This window comes from Scardinius erythrophthalmus, assembly GCF_964197995.2.
Source record: "Scardinius erythrophthalmus genome assembly, chromosome: 24".
NCBI classification, from domain to species: domain Eukaryota; kingdom Metazoa; phylum Chordata; class Actinopteri; order Cypriniformes; family Leuciscidae; genus Scardinius; species Scardinius erythrophthalmus.
The window spans coordinates 19,124,007-19,139,400 of NC_138244.1; the positions used below are offsets into that span (position 1 = coordinate 19,124,007).

At 39.4% G+C, this 15,394-nt stretch overlaps 1 protein-coding gene across 4 annotated transcripts in view; it reads right to left on the bottom strand.

Annotated features, from left to right (window-relative positions):
- Positions 1-15,394, bottom strand: part of scaper (S-phase cyclin A-associated protein in the ER) — a 118,923-nt gene that overhangs the window by 41,050 nt on the left and 62,479 nt on the right. For all 4 annotated transcript variants that reach the window (XM_081356196.1, XM_081356194.1, XM_081356197.1 and 1 more), the window contains one exon: positions 8,347-8,462. In XM_081356196.1, coding sequence (XP_081212322.1) covers positions 8,347-8,462 — 116 coding nt within the window. The remainder of the gene's footprint in view (positions 1-8,346; positions 8,463-15,394) is intronic.

The window sequence follows — 15,394 nt, forward strand, 5'->3', positions numbered from 1 at the left end:
CGGCTGGGGGGTTTATTGACATTTATTATGAGCTAAACAAGCAGCCACCTTCTTATCTAACAACAAAGGAGCAGGACCCATCTAAATTTGCTTAAGAACCTCTTCACTCTTTGCTTTAGCATCCATAAAATCAAATCTACTATAAAAAAAAACATTTGCATTCATTAACAAATCTGGCATAGTCTTCAATTTGCAACTGTTGTTGCGGTTCGACTCTATTCTTAAAATTAATTTTGGCCATCCTTACTTTAGTTATAAACTCTTTATTTTTAACTCTTACAATATCTCCCTTAAGACATTTCTTTAACTCTTTGGTTAACCATGGCTTAATATTAGAGAAAACCCTTACCCCCTTTACAGGTATTATTGTATCTTCACAATATTGTACAGTTCATGAACATCTTTACTTGAATCAAAGGACACCTGGCAGTCTGTCGTCTCAAAGCAAAAGTTAAGTTCTTCCATGCTTTCCTCTGACCACTGCTGCATCTTCTGTAAAGCAGGTTTCTCCCTTAACATTTTCTGTCTGTATTTCAGTAATAGATGAATAACATTATGATCTGATTTTCAAAGGGCCTGTCTCGACACTGCTTTATAGGCATCCAAATACCCAAAGCATTTTGTCCAAGATACGCGTAGAGTGTGTTGGGCATGTGATACATTACTGGAGAGCTGGAAGACGTGCAGACATATCACAAGTATTACAGTCCCCGAGAATAAACACTGGCTGGTCCACAAACCTCTCCAAAGCATCACAAAGTAATTTTATCAGTATTTGTAGGTCCCGACACAGACAAGAATCACCGTAATCTGCCCAAACTCTTGGGGTAAACAGAAGGGACTTATTGCAACCGAGATGATTTCAGAATCACGGGTGCAACTCTTGTCCAGTATTTTATATTATGTTGTTCAGTTCTTATCCAAATATAGATAGAGTCCACTGCCAATTGAATTTCCCTCTGCTCTATTGTCCTGATCCGCTCTAATAAGAGTGTAGCCATCCAGGTCGAAATTGCGATTATTCTCTTACTTTAACCATCCTTTGATATGGTTAGAAAATATCCATCTATGCAGGTCTTCCCAAGGTGCTCTCTTAGTGACAGTAAAAAAATTCAGAGACCTAGACTAAATATGCAGGTCTCTGAGTGTCATCCATGTATATTGGTTATCAACCAGGAAAATGCCCTCACTTGTGAGCCTGTAGCTCTCATTTCCAAATCTGTCAGTATAATCCCTATTTTTGCATTTCACGCTTTTATTCAAAGCGACTGACAGTGCATTCAAGTTTTATCTATATTCTTGTGCCACTCAATACGTTTGGACAAATAATAATATTAATAATAATAATAATAATTTGTTATTCAAATTATACTAGGTCCTCAAAGCGCTTTACATATGGAAGGGGGAATCCCGTCAACCACCACCAATGTTCAGGATCCACCTGGATGATGCGACGGCAGCCATAGTGTGCCAGAACGCCCACACCAGCTTATTTGTGGGGAGGAGACAGAGTGATGAAGCCAATCAGTCAATATGGGATGATTAGGAGGCCATGATGGGAAGAGGCCAATGGGCAAATTTGCCCAAGGGTTACACCCCTACTCTTTTCCGAAGGACATCCTGGGATTTTTAATGATCACAGAGCCTTGGTTTAAGGACAATCTTACAAAACGTAAGGCAGGGGTGTCCAATCCTGCTCCAAGATGGCCACTTTCCTGAGTTTAGCTCCAACACATTTGCCTGGAAGTTTCTAGTGATCCTAAAGACCTTGATGAGATTGCTCAGGTGTGTTTAACTAGGGCTATAGCTAAACTCTGCTGGAAGGTGGCCCTCCAGGAGCAGGATTGGACACCCCTAGTATAAGGTAAGACTTTGACTGCCAGTCTAACTTCTCAACCTGCTTTTCAACAGGAAGTGGTTAAAAAAAACTTTGAGGGACAGAAAAGGGATCTGGAGCCGATGAGAAAAGGTGACGAGCAAATCTGTTTTCCAAGCGCCTGTCAAACAATCCCTCCTTTCACTGCAATCCAAATGACATTTAATTTGATTCTGCCGTTGATCTTTCCTGATATCCTGAATGATTCCAAGACATCCATTCCGCCCGGTGTTCCACAAAAGGCTGGCCATAAGCTGGGGCAAAAGTCTTGGCGAGCTGTCACGCACCACACGGCATGCACACACATGCGCGCAGATAGACATGCCACATAATGGCATCCTGAAATGAAACCACTTGGAGGGAGCTTGTGAGAAGCTTTCACTCGGCACATTTAGTCATCATGTGACACGGAGGTTGAGGTAACAGGCAGTGGCGCGTCAATGCGTTCACTTCCACTTAGAAAAGTGAGACAGCCTGAGTCGAACGGAGTCGGGCAATCAGTTTAGCAGTCGCAAGTGCTACAAAATTTCACAAGACCTCTGTGATTTCCTGTTGCTGTTCAGAAGGAGTAGTTTTACTAAAAGTCATTTGTGAAACTCATTTAGAAGTGACCTGTGGACTTGTGAGTGTGTGTGAGGCTCTAGGGATGAGTGTGACTGGATTAAGCTCCATTCTGTGCGCTAACAGCAGTCTGGTCCAGTGACCACCTTACAGCATTAACTTCTCCCTCTCCTCCTCAGCAGTGGCCCCTACTGGGAGACAAGGGACTTGTCTTTTCCTGGATTCATTCACACGCTCCATAAATATTGAGAGCAAATAAAAATTCTTAGTAATAATGACCCCTGACAACTGTGTCCCAGACAAATATTGTCAAGTTTTGAGTCCAAATTCTGAATGCAATTGATTTTTGCCTGTAATCTAGACATTGTGGCAGCCAGATCCAATACACTAACATGAGTATTCATCTAGTTCTAATAGCAACTGAGATTAGTAGTTTTGAGATTGGTCTCCCTTAACATTTTGGAAGCAATGCTAGGGGCATAATCTTCTACTAATGTAAAGGTTGAAATGTCACTAAATACATCGTTTGCAATGACATCATAGACTAATTTGATCTTTAAACACATGATGCTGCACACATCAAACGGTCGGTTAAATCGAAGGCTTACCTGTGCTTAAATTAATTGTGCCAAGCCTTCAGATTAAGTCAAGTCTCAAAGTATTTTATTTACTTGGTCAAGCCACAAGTCCTCAAAAGTGTGACCAATCTCAAGTCCACTTGTATTTTTGACCATAAATGTTTCCTCATATACTGATAAACAGAATGTGTTTGTGTGTGTATGTATATATGTATATATATGTATGTGTATGTGTATTTATACATATATATTTATACACACACACGCACATTATATATATATATATATATATATATATATATATATATATATATATATATATATATATATAAACACATGTTACTGGCAAAGTGTGAAAACCCGGTATTGTATAGAATGCCTAGGCAATGTATAGAATGCCTGGTGGTTTTTGGCAAAAATACATGACCTAATTCTATACATTACCTAGGCATTCTATAGAATGCCGGATTACACACTTTGCCGTTAACATATATATTATATTATTTTATGCATACATAAACAAGCATCTGACAAATTCAACATACATAAATCAGATACACAAGCACTGACCGACCTGACCATACACCTTTTTACATCAAAATCTCATAATATTTCAAAGCTAGTGAGTGGCTTAATGTTCAGGTTGTTGCATGAGTTTCCTGGGGCGGCTCACTATCCTTGGTTTACTCATGCAAACAAAATGGCCTTCCTGCTCCAGACATCCGACCCCATTTCCTTCTTAGCCGTTGATTCCCTCCAAAACACTCAGCTCCAAGCCGCAGGGTTGCACAGGGACATTAACGGAGCCTCGCTGTGGAATTAGCCCATTAATGTAATGCTAACAAGATGGAATCCTTCTCCCATGGGGGTAATATTACAGCGGCATCTCCGTAGTTGTTCTTTTTTGTAAATCACTCAGCTTATCTGAAAGGAGGCGATCGATACGCAGCATTACAGTAAATAGATAAACTAGTGCTGCTGTAAGGGTTAGCGTCTGAGCCAACCATTAAAGCGCGCAGATGAGGGGGAACGATTAGCACGTATTTGCTCGCGCCGTGCCCTTCGCAGACACCTGGTGCCATAGCAAAAGTCACTGCTGACAAGAACTCACGGAGACAGATTGTCTTCCAGCGAATTGTCTAAGCTTGCAATTTTAGTGGAAATTTAATCAATTATATGCAAAATTGCAAGTCTGGTATTTAAGAGCATTTTTGTGGTTGTTCGTTCATGATATTTCCCAGAACTTGCTAACAATGACGTAGATGATTATTTGGACGCTATCTCCTGTATCCCAGATGGACCAGCCAGGCAGCGATATCAACACTAGGGCAAGTTTGGGTTTACAGCCACCTGGAGCTCCACTCAAGTCTTTGAGAAGCTGGTGGAAACACGCAGGAATAATCTGACCTCTTAAAGGTTATCACAGGTTCAGCACCGTATGGCCTCAGGGCACAGAGACGGTGATAAGGGTAGAGATGGGGTGATAAAGGGAGGAGAAACACCAAAAAAAACGAAGCAATATACCTACTCAAACTTGTGCTAACTACTGTGCCACTGATCTGATATATATATATTTATTTATTAGGGCTGTCAAACGATTAATCGCGATTAATCGCATCCAAAATAAAAGTTTGTGTTTACATAATTTACGCCTGTGTACGGAGTATAATTATTTTCTATATATAAATACACACACATGCATATATATATTTAAGAAAATGTGTTATTTATATATAAAATATTTATATATAATATAAATTATATATAATATAAATATATATACACAGTATATACATGCAAATATTTCTTAAATATATACATGCATGTGTGTGTATTTATATATAGAAAATAATTATACACTGTACACACACATGTATTATGTAAAAACAAACTTTTATTTTGGATGCGATTAATCACGATTAATCGTTTGACAGCCCTAATATTTATTTTTTATTCAGCTAGGATGCATTAAACTGAAATGTCTTTTACATTGTTACAATTGATTTCTATTTCAAATAGATGCTGCTCTTTTGAACTTTCTTTTCATCAAACAATCCTAAGCAGAAACTGTTTTCAACATTAAGAATAAAAAAAAAGATAAAAATCTGTTTTTTAATTTAAACATTTATATTTTAAATAGAATAAAAATAATAAACATTGCTGTTTATTGTTATATTGGGGAATAATAAAGAATATATTAAACACTTGTGTTCAATTAGTGAGAAACTATGGGGAAACTGGCACTGATTCATTTAATGTTTGAATATATATATATTATAAGTGTGTGTGTGTGTTTGATTGATAGAATTTTAAGGTTTTAAATATGCAGACTTATATAATTTGTATATAACCTTAAAATTCTATCAATCAAACCATAATTAAAATGAGATCTATACTGCCCAGACCTATTAGAAAATTATTTTGTTGATAAAAGTTTTCAGAACGCAAGTATAAGCTTGCACTGGCACAGAATGGGATAGTTCGAGAATAAAACACTTATTTACTGATAACCTTTGTATTTGGCTTCATGCTTCGCAGAGAGACAAGTCAAGACGGGGCAGAACCTCAGTCATGAAAGTGAGGCTACTCTTTTATCCTCAGAGAGGGACCACTTCAGCGTTTGATTGGACAGGACACGAGAGAATGACAGAAATGCCTCAAAGATCTTTACCTCCTCCTGAGCGTGTCAAGTGGATCTTTCAAAACAAGAGAGGACGATAGCGGTAGATGTGTTTGCACAGCCTGACCCAACATGCCACAAACACACACACACACACACACACACACACACACACACACACACACACACACACACACACACACACACACACACACACACACACACACACACACACACACACACACACACACACACACACACACACACACACACACACACACAGGTTAAAGTAGCAGTTCACAAAATATTAAAATTCTGTCATCATTTACTCACCCTCATGTTGTTCCATGAGTTTCTTTCTTCCACAGATCACAAAAGGACCACAATCTTAAAAAACATCCTGCTTAGTCTTTTCCAAGCAATTACAGTACAATGAATGTAGAAAGGAGTTTTCAAACTTACAAAAGGTTGCAAATCAACAATAAAAGTATCAAAGTATTATATATATATAGTATTTTATATTATAAAATACATATACGTATACATATTATATATTATATATATGTATGTATTATAAACACATTATGTGAGGAACAGACTGAAACTTAAATCATAATCTGTATCCGTCAGGGAGCTGTTAACTGCCACGAGTGAGTTGAACTCGAGAACTGGATCAGAACAAATCATTCAAGTTTTGTGAACCAGATCAGCCGATTCATTCAAAAGATCAAAATTTTCATCTGTTCCTCATGAAAAGCTATATTGTACAACTTTAGATTACTTATTATATATAGTGCAATTACTTACAATATAGTGCAATAGTAATATAAAATAGTTTTATGATGTTTTTGTCATTTTGTAAGCATGAAATCTCCAGTCCCCATTCACTGTAAATGCTTAGAACAGAGTGACCAGTTTGTTATTAAAAATGTCTAATTTTGTGTTCTCTGGAAAAAAAGAAATTTGGGTTTGAAATGACATTAGCAGCATAATGACTGGATTTTATTTTTGGTGAACTAACCCTATAATCAAATACAATGCAGTTTCAACCTCTTCAAAAACTGAAGTTCATAAAAATTCATTATAATATTATAGCCCACTTGAAATTTTCTGGAATTAATGACTGAACGACAAGGAGACGCAGAGAACGAGAGTGAGAGTATGAGAGAGAAAAATCAATAAACACTAGATGGCCTGTAAAAGCATTATAAATATAAGTAGCATTTCTCCATTAAGGAAGATTTGGAAAACAGCAAATGCTAATGAGGAAGGCAAAGAGGCTATTGAAGTCCATTAGGAGCTCTCTCTAGTGAAAACAGCCGCTCTCTGAGGTTATCTACTGGCCAACGCCACTAGTTCCAGACCCACTATTCAAAGCCCATTCCCATTTCCAAGTGACGGATAGGACAAATGTGCTTTTTGTATACCGGCGAGGGGCTGAGGGAAGACTGCGAAATGGATGATTCAGAAGCGATGCTTTTTATTTTCTAAACAAGGAACATTCTTATTCATTATAAATTTATTGTGATGCAGAGCACTGGAAAGAAGGGAAATGACTTCACAGCTGAGCTGGAGTCAATTTGTGGGATGGGAAGGAGGCCACAAATCATGATCAGAAAATGACAAAATATTTGTAAGCAAGCAAAAAAAAAAAATATATATATATATATTTTGTGTTTGAGAGTACAGTATGTTCATTCAAGAAAAATGACTTAAAGCCACACCGTGGACTTTGTGACCTAAAGAGTTGACGCATACGAGTTATTTTAAATGATTCCTCAGGCCAATATACAGCGTTCGACACTATTAATGCTCCGAGCGGGGCTGCCCTCTTGAAATACCGCCTATGTAAGTTTGGAGGAGACGGACCGTCTTTGAACAGGTCATGTGACCTGGAGAACGTATCGCTTTACGGCCGTCACGTGACCATAGGCTCTGATATACTGTCTTCTAGACTTTTGCGACAGTGCTGCGGCGCTTGTGGCCTCTAGGGGCGCTAGACGTGAAAGTTCCAGGTCTAGTGCCCCTAGCGCCCGCAAGGGTTCCGCGGTGTGGCTTTAAGTCAGAGTTGAGGCCTAATAGTTTCCTGATCCAATCCTGCCAGTCATCATCAATTCATGCGATTTTCAGACTATTACCATCAATGAAAGTGGTAAAAAGGCCAAATATATGATTTCTATAATCAATCAATAATTCAAATATCAATAATTGCTGAAAAAAGCCAGCAAATGAAGAATTTAAAGTTATGGAATATTGCACTATTTATTACAAAAGATTTATCCGTGCACATCAGCGTTGTTATTTTTTTCTTTCATGTGCCCTTATAATCTCCCATGATGACGTGTTTACTGGTGTGAGGGCGGGGCAACCTGTCATTCACATGAGATCCACCAATAGCAAACCACAACCATCCAATCAATTTCCAATGGACAAAAGCAAGTCCCACATTACATTTTTTCTTGTTCGAGAAGCCATTTCACTCAGAAATGTCACAACAGGGAAGAAAAGACTCGCAACTTCAGTTATATGTGTACATATTAGTGCCAGAAAAAAAACATCTGGATGGATATTTTAGGCCATTGCATTATGTCTCACTGTTAAACACTATGATTTTTAAGATGCCACATCATTATGAACATTTAAAAACATCCCAATAGAAAAAAGTGACACTACGTGAAGGTGAGGCTGTGCAGATTCAAGTCAGTACTCACTTGAGAGGAATACGGGGGACCGCAGTGGGACTGGAGGCTGCAGTGACAACCTGTAGGATCTGTTCCAGAGCAGTCAAACCCCCTCCTACCTGAAACGCTACCTGATCTGCATTATTCTGAAAAAGAGAGATAGAGGGGAGAGAGAGAGAGAGAGAGAGAGAGAGAGAGAGACAGAGAGAAACAGTCACAAACATGGAGAGGCGAGCAGACTCAAGTATCACATTGTTTTTGCATTGGAGGCATCCTCTCGTTGCCCACCTCCTGCTTTCTAGAGGGGAGCTGGAGTGAAATTTGAAACAAAGTGATCCCCAAAGAATTCCTGCTAAATCTCAAAAGTGCACAACCCCTCCCAACCCCCCAACAGCAACCAAAAACCAACGCAGGACAACAAACGTACATATCTGCACACAAAGCAGGGGTGGTCTGGTTTGACAAAGAAGAGCTTAGGGAATACACAGAATGAGTCACAATTTAGACTGGACAAGAAACATTTTACGTCACGAGTCTACAGTGTCGATGACACAACAAATCTTTTAAAATAAATGTTTGAAAGTTCTTAGAAATGTACTCTTTGCATTCCTGTTTGAAAAACGTTTAGGCCGCTTTCAACAAATGTTTCAATTAGATGTCATGTTGTGTAACCATCAGTAAATGTAATTTTCCTTGTGAGCATATGCGTGTGATTGTACACGTTAGTTATTATTTTCAAATAAATGTTTTAATAGATTCTTCAAAGTAAAAAGTTAAATTATTTTACAAATATCACAAATTATGAATTAATTAATATCATTACATTTTTGGACAGTTGCACCACATGACATTTCAAAACCTGAATTAACCTTGTCTTGTCACAAAAAGGTATGGATCTTGGTACAGTCATGAGGGTCTACGGGGGTCCTGTCTATGATTCCTGTTTTATTGTTTGTTTTTTCAGCATGTTGGTCACACCATATGACTTTGATTTGTCAAAACAACAACAACAACAACAACAACAACAAAAAAAAAACGTACATTTTTATATACATATAGGCCAAAAAATGGTGCCATGTAATTGACCGGTATGAATTTGAAGTAATTTGAGGGTTTTTCAATTTTAAGGATAGGGAAGGTTCAAACGCAACCTTCAGTCGTTGGTTATCATAGATACTAGCCATAAAACTTTAAAGAGGGGGTCAACCAAACGGTGCCTGAAACTCATACGGAGCGAATGAGCGTCTTTGAGAAAGAAGAGACATAAAACAGTCATTTAACTGACGTGCTTCTCAAATCAAACTGTTTACAGAAGGGACATTTTTACTCGCATCATAAAATTCTTTAAAGTTCAAAGTGGAACCCCTTTAAATGAGTCATACGGTTTAGAGTCAAAATTCCCCAGCTCCCTTACTTTGAGTAAAGGAAGTAAGTACCTCAGAGGTTGCCAATGAGTTCGACCCCAATGTTGCCACAAAACAACACATAAATCAACAACTTTGAATTTGAAATTGATAGAAGTTGAGTCATTTACTTGCAGGATTGGAGAGCAAAGAAGAGGAGAAGAGAGAACATTGCACCTACTTCATATAATGAGGTCAGATTCTCGTACGCTATGTGACAGCACTCAAAGACAGGCACTTCGAGATGTTTTTGTACAGGGGATGGTGGGGGCTGACAACAAGCCTGAACATATTGAGCAGCAAACAGAGGAAGCGCTTTGCAAAATTACATATAAGCTCCTCTCCTGTCAATCACAGGTGCCGCCAAAGAGTCATTCCTGGAGATCCGGTGGCAAAACGAAGGTTGAACCCTTGCCAGGGTTAAGAGATTGGAACAAGCTTGTTGTCAGGTACACGAAAGGTGGAACGCGCTCAAACAGCGGCTGGGATTAAGAAAAGCTCACTGACAGCTCTGTGAAGACGGATGCGGTGCCTCGCTGCCTATATCGTGACGATGAACCCAGGTCGCAACAGTAAATAGAGTGGGTTTGCAGCAAAGCCATGTCAAACCGGCCAAAGGCTGGAGGGTTGGCCGCTCATGGTGGCCTATTTAGGAGGCATTTGGAAGGGTTAGCTGGGGCCTGTACTGTGATGGCGTGTGGAACTCAGTTCAGAGAGATGTGTCTCAACCTTGCCCTGTCTGGCTTATTGACAGATCCCCACGCTGAGCAAAGTACCTGGAATCTGGAGGAGTTCAGGAAAGTGATTGAAGATGAGATGCTCAGATTATAGAGATACAAAGAGTTTAATGACATGCATGCTTAGCAAGGGCTCTAATTAATACAATATAGAAAGTAAGGAGAAAGCTTTCCTTGTTTGTGCAACAGGCTGAGTTGTAAAAAAGTACTGAGAAATATAATTAGGTTTATTTATACTTAAGTAACTAGGCTTGGTATTTTGACTCTTGACATACTCCAAACTAGTTAAGTAAAAACTAAAGTTGAGTAAAAACGCTAACCTTATTACATTCTGAATTTGACCACAGAGATGCAATCTGCAAAAAAGTACTTTAAACTTCAAAACAAAATGATGAGGGGTGGAAAAAGGATAATGGTTTTGTATTCAGTTTCAATAGTAATCAAATAATATTTTGAATAATTTGCATATTATTTAAGTAGAATAATGAAGTACAAATAGTGGAGTACTTTGCACTCCCGGAAACAAGCGACAATCACAGGTGGAGGAAAAATGTCCCTTAGAAAAATCAAATTTCAAGCTATACATTAACGCCTTTCAATTTCAGCTGAATCTGGGCAAAATAAAACATCAGACCTATGTTTTATTAGACTGACCCTAGTGTAAATTGAAAAGCATGTCCAGCAATATTAAAGTAAATCTTATACAGGACATACGTTGTTGTGAACTTCTTCACATTGTAACTAAAAATTCAACTTTAACATGCTGCCAGGGACTTCCCATTCTCAATAAAGTCATCTGGCATTGATATGTCTTTTCAGCAGGCCAAGTCAGAAGAGAAACCCAAAGGTTTATTTATTTGCAACCAGCATGCCTCTACAACAGCAGGAATAATGTGTTAACATACCATTTGTATCTTAACATAACTAAGGAGGGACTGTGTTTCACTCGTGCAATTTTCTGGCAACCTAAACATTTCAATGCAACTACAAACAATACAGAAAAAAAAAAGAAAAGAAAAAAAGATTTTTTTTGTGCATCCTGCTTGTTCTTAAATATTCAAAGTGCTTAATGAATATAAAAACCACCACTTGTGAGACTGCTGTTGGATTTGCCTATTGTAACATCCTTCTTCAACAAATACTCTAGTGATACTATAATAGGATGATAGCCTGCGTTTTTCTAATAGGGGATTCAAACAGAAGACCTGAAGACAGATCAGATGGTTAGAGAGGAGGGAGGGGGCAGAGTAAATCTAAATTATACGGCTTGAGCAATCTTATCCAATTTCTAACAAGAGTGGCCATTTTAGGCAAGGCTAATCAAAGGGCCCAGGGAGCAGCACTTCCCGCTGGTTGGCCAGGACAAGGGTACGGGTGTGGGGTGCACGTTAAGTGGGAGGGAGGGCTGGATGTGTCTGTGTGTTAACCTCCTACAAACCACTCTAATTAGCCAACATGAAAAGTCAGGGGGAGGGGAGTGCTCCTAAAATGCTGCATCCCCCTTCTTGCAACAGATGGAGAACAACTGGCTGGGGCGTTCATTGACGGAGGGGTTCACCAAGGTTCCGTCTTAGGCCCATCCATCTTTTGGCAAGTGGCGCAGTGATGTAAACATGCCCCCTCTGGTTACAGGGACAGATCTCAGAATGAATTTGAGGGCTGGCATGCAGACAGGGTGTTTGCGGGTCTCTGTGTTTTGTTCTCAAGAAGTAGTATGGAAATACACAAAGAAGCATAAACAGTTCCTATTTAGTGAAGAGGCCTGTGCTGACATTACAAGAACGGAAGAGAGCTGTAAACCCCATCAAGAGTACTGTAGACAGTACAACAATAAGTTAGTCTTTACAGTTTAAGTTTTAACAGCACACATTGGAAGATAATTTGTTCCTGATAATCATGCTCCTTTGCAAGCAAGAAACATTTAGGGAGGGAGTGTTCAGTTTTAGGATAACAATAGAAACCAACTGTTCACTGGAAACAAGAGAGTATAATCAAAAGGAACCTTGGGAATTTTTAAAGAAACGCCAGTGTATGTCAGTTACAAACTGGAATCACAGTACATGCTATCTAACCCAAAATTAGCAAGAAAACAGATGCATGCCAGAATCATAAACCTTTAACTCTGGAGTATACAAACTGCCAAGTTCACTCATGGTGTGATTCTTTTAACTTCTGAGCGGGAATATGGAAAAGCTACACATCATTATTAGTTCAAATATCAAGCTGATATCCAAAAATTAGCCACCCAAGGGCAATTCTTTCCACTACGGATTTCTGACTCTTCTAATAGCTGTCTTCGTGCTCCTTCAAACATGCACCTGAGGGGAAACATGAATCCTCTACTCTCTTACAGTCACAAGTAACAGCCAAGTGGAACAAAAGAATTACTAGGCAATTAGGGTTTGAAAATTACCTTACTGACAGCACATGGTGAAGGAATGCAAAAACTATGTCCATGTTTTTTTTAAACTGGCTAGCTAAATCCTAAAGCTCGACCTGTCCCTCAGCAGTAGACAGGCAACACCCAATCACCTCACACATCTTTATGAAGAGGCTTGTTGAAAAATGTGGTTCTTTTCATCCATTTCAATGATCCTAAAACCAACAAACTACAACCTCAAAAACAAACCAATGATTAAAAAACCTTCATAAATTAAGGTTATAGACCAGTGGTTCCCAACCCTGATCTCAGAGAACGTCCACACAATGCACATTTTAGACATCATCCATATCTTACACACTCATTTCTTATCTTGGATTTTCTTCTAATGAGCTGCTGAGTTGAATCAGTTCTATGTGATTAGGGAGACATCTGAACTTCGGGACCAGGGTGGGGAACCTCTGCTATAGACAATTCAGCAATTAGCCAAATGTATGGCAAGAGATAAAAAGATTGGCCACCTAGTGGATCTGAAACCAGACTAAACCTCTTGTTAAACAACGTTCAAGCAACACTGACACAGTCAATCACTAATGTTCTTCTTTATTCTCAACTGAAGCTTCATTCACAGGACCCTTTCTCCAAGTCATCAAACATGGTTTGAGAGCAAGTACAATGTTGGAAGGGCCCCTTCCACAGACTTGGGCCTCTTGATCAGGTATAGCTCGCCACCAGTTGGCCACCAAGGGGAGCCAACCTCTGACAGCTGGCAAATGAAAATGTAAATACTGGCTGGCCCAGCAGGCCCAGAATGTTCCTGACAGTCCCTCAAGTGTCATAAAGGCAGTTGATCTCGGCCTGGTCTTTATTTGAAAGCAGTGACAAACACTCCCTGGCAGAATGTAAATATGTGAGCTCATTCTGCTAAGGTAAGAGAGCGCAGATCAGAGGAACAAGAAACTCCCCTGAATATTCCTGAATGACAAGAAGGGAAAAAAGGCTCTTCGATCAGCCAGTTCTCCGGGAGACAAACTGAAACCTGGTTTGACACAAAATAAACCATTAGAGGGCTCAGAGGGAGAGGCGGGCAAAGGTCGGAGACTGTGCCCGAGCAAAGTCAGCACGAGGAAAGTGGAGTGGGGGAGGCTGCACTGCTTGAGGGGCTAGAAGGGGTGCGGAGAGTCTGGTGTTGTTCGAGGAATTAGTGGAGAAAGTGGAGACTGAATCAGATATGGGTATGAGAAAAAAAACAAATCTGTAGGTGAGTCAGTGACATGAGAGATGCTTGTTAGGTCAAATAATCTAAACGTTCTTGACTTGAGGTGATGCTGAGGGGGAAGGGGTGTACGCAGACTCCCAATGAAGGGTATTTATTTGACTTTGTCCTGGGATTAGAGGCGGAACTGCCTCGACAACCAGGGTTCACAGACTTGCTTAGTTTTGCTGGACATTGCAGGAACCAGGCTAGAGGAATCCACAGATTTGACTGACAGTTTAAATGAAGTCCAGATACTGTACTCTTAAGAGAGTCTTATTCCCAAAAGGCTACAAGAAAGAGCCTGAGGAGCTGACATTTCCACAAGCACTTCACCGTACCAGCAACTTGCAAAAACAAAAACGGCGTGAGTTCTTTAAAGCAAGGTCTCTGTGGAAAACTCCAGAAAGAGTTTGTGTAGGAGGCCTTGGGGACAGTACACAAGAAATGTCCTCATGTTCTTGATAGAAGCTGTCATTCAGAGATATTTCTAAGAAGAACAGGGCCTGGAGAGGGTAATGAGATGACAAGGTCTGATCTGAGAAAATCTGTTGAAGGGAATGTGGAGCATGTTGGTTATATTAACAGTGTTAAGTTACTTCAGACCTGCCGTGCTTGTGTAAAAAAAAAACCTGGATTTTAAAAGAATAGTGCTGGGTTATTTCAACAATGTCTATTGACTTCACTGGTCAATGTGATGCTATAACATCTGTATTGTAATGAACTCTATTTTAAGTCCAAAACAGTCACTTTTGAGTTAACCTGAATGTGAAACCAAATTAGACAATAATTAGAAACGTTGGGTTCATGGCTGATTATTACATCCCTTTCACTCCTCTCTAGCAGCTTATGCTTTCCTCTCCTCCCTCGGCCCTCCTCCTTGCCCATTAGCTCAGTTTTACCACCCTCTTCAGTCTCTTACATTTTTCCTCTCCCTCCTGAAAGACCATTAACAACCCAAATCTCCTCCCACTGGTCAATACAGGACACCATCAATGCACCATGCATCCACCCACAAACACACCCCCACCAAACCACACATACCTTCATTTGATGAGTGTATTACAGAAACCGTAAACATCCTTTTTCATTACCAAAATGTGACGTGTCACCAATCCATTTCCCCTTTATTGATCTAGAGATATATAGTACACTAGAGATGGGTCACAATAGTTGACCAACATACTAGTTGATTAATCAAATTTGATTTTTTTTGTGTTTATTCAGAATAACCCTTGAGGCCCATTCACACCAATAACAATAACTATAAAGATAACTATAACGATACATTTATATGTGTCGG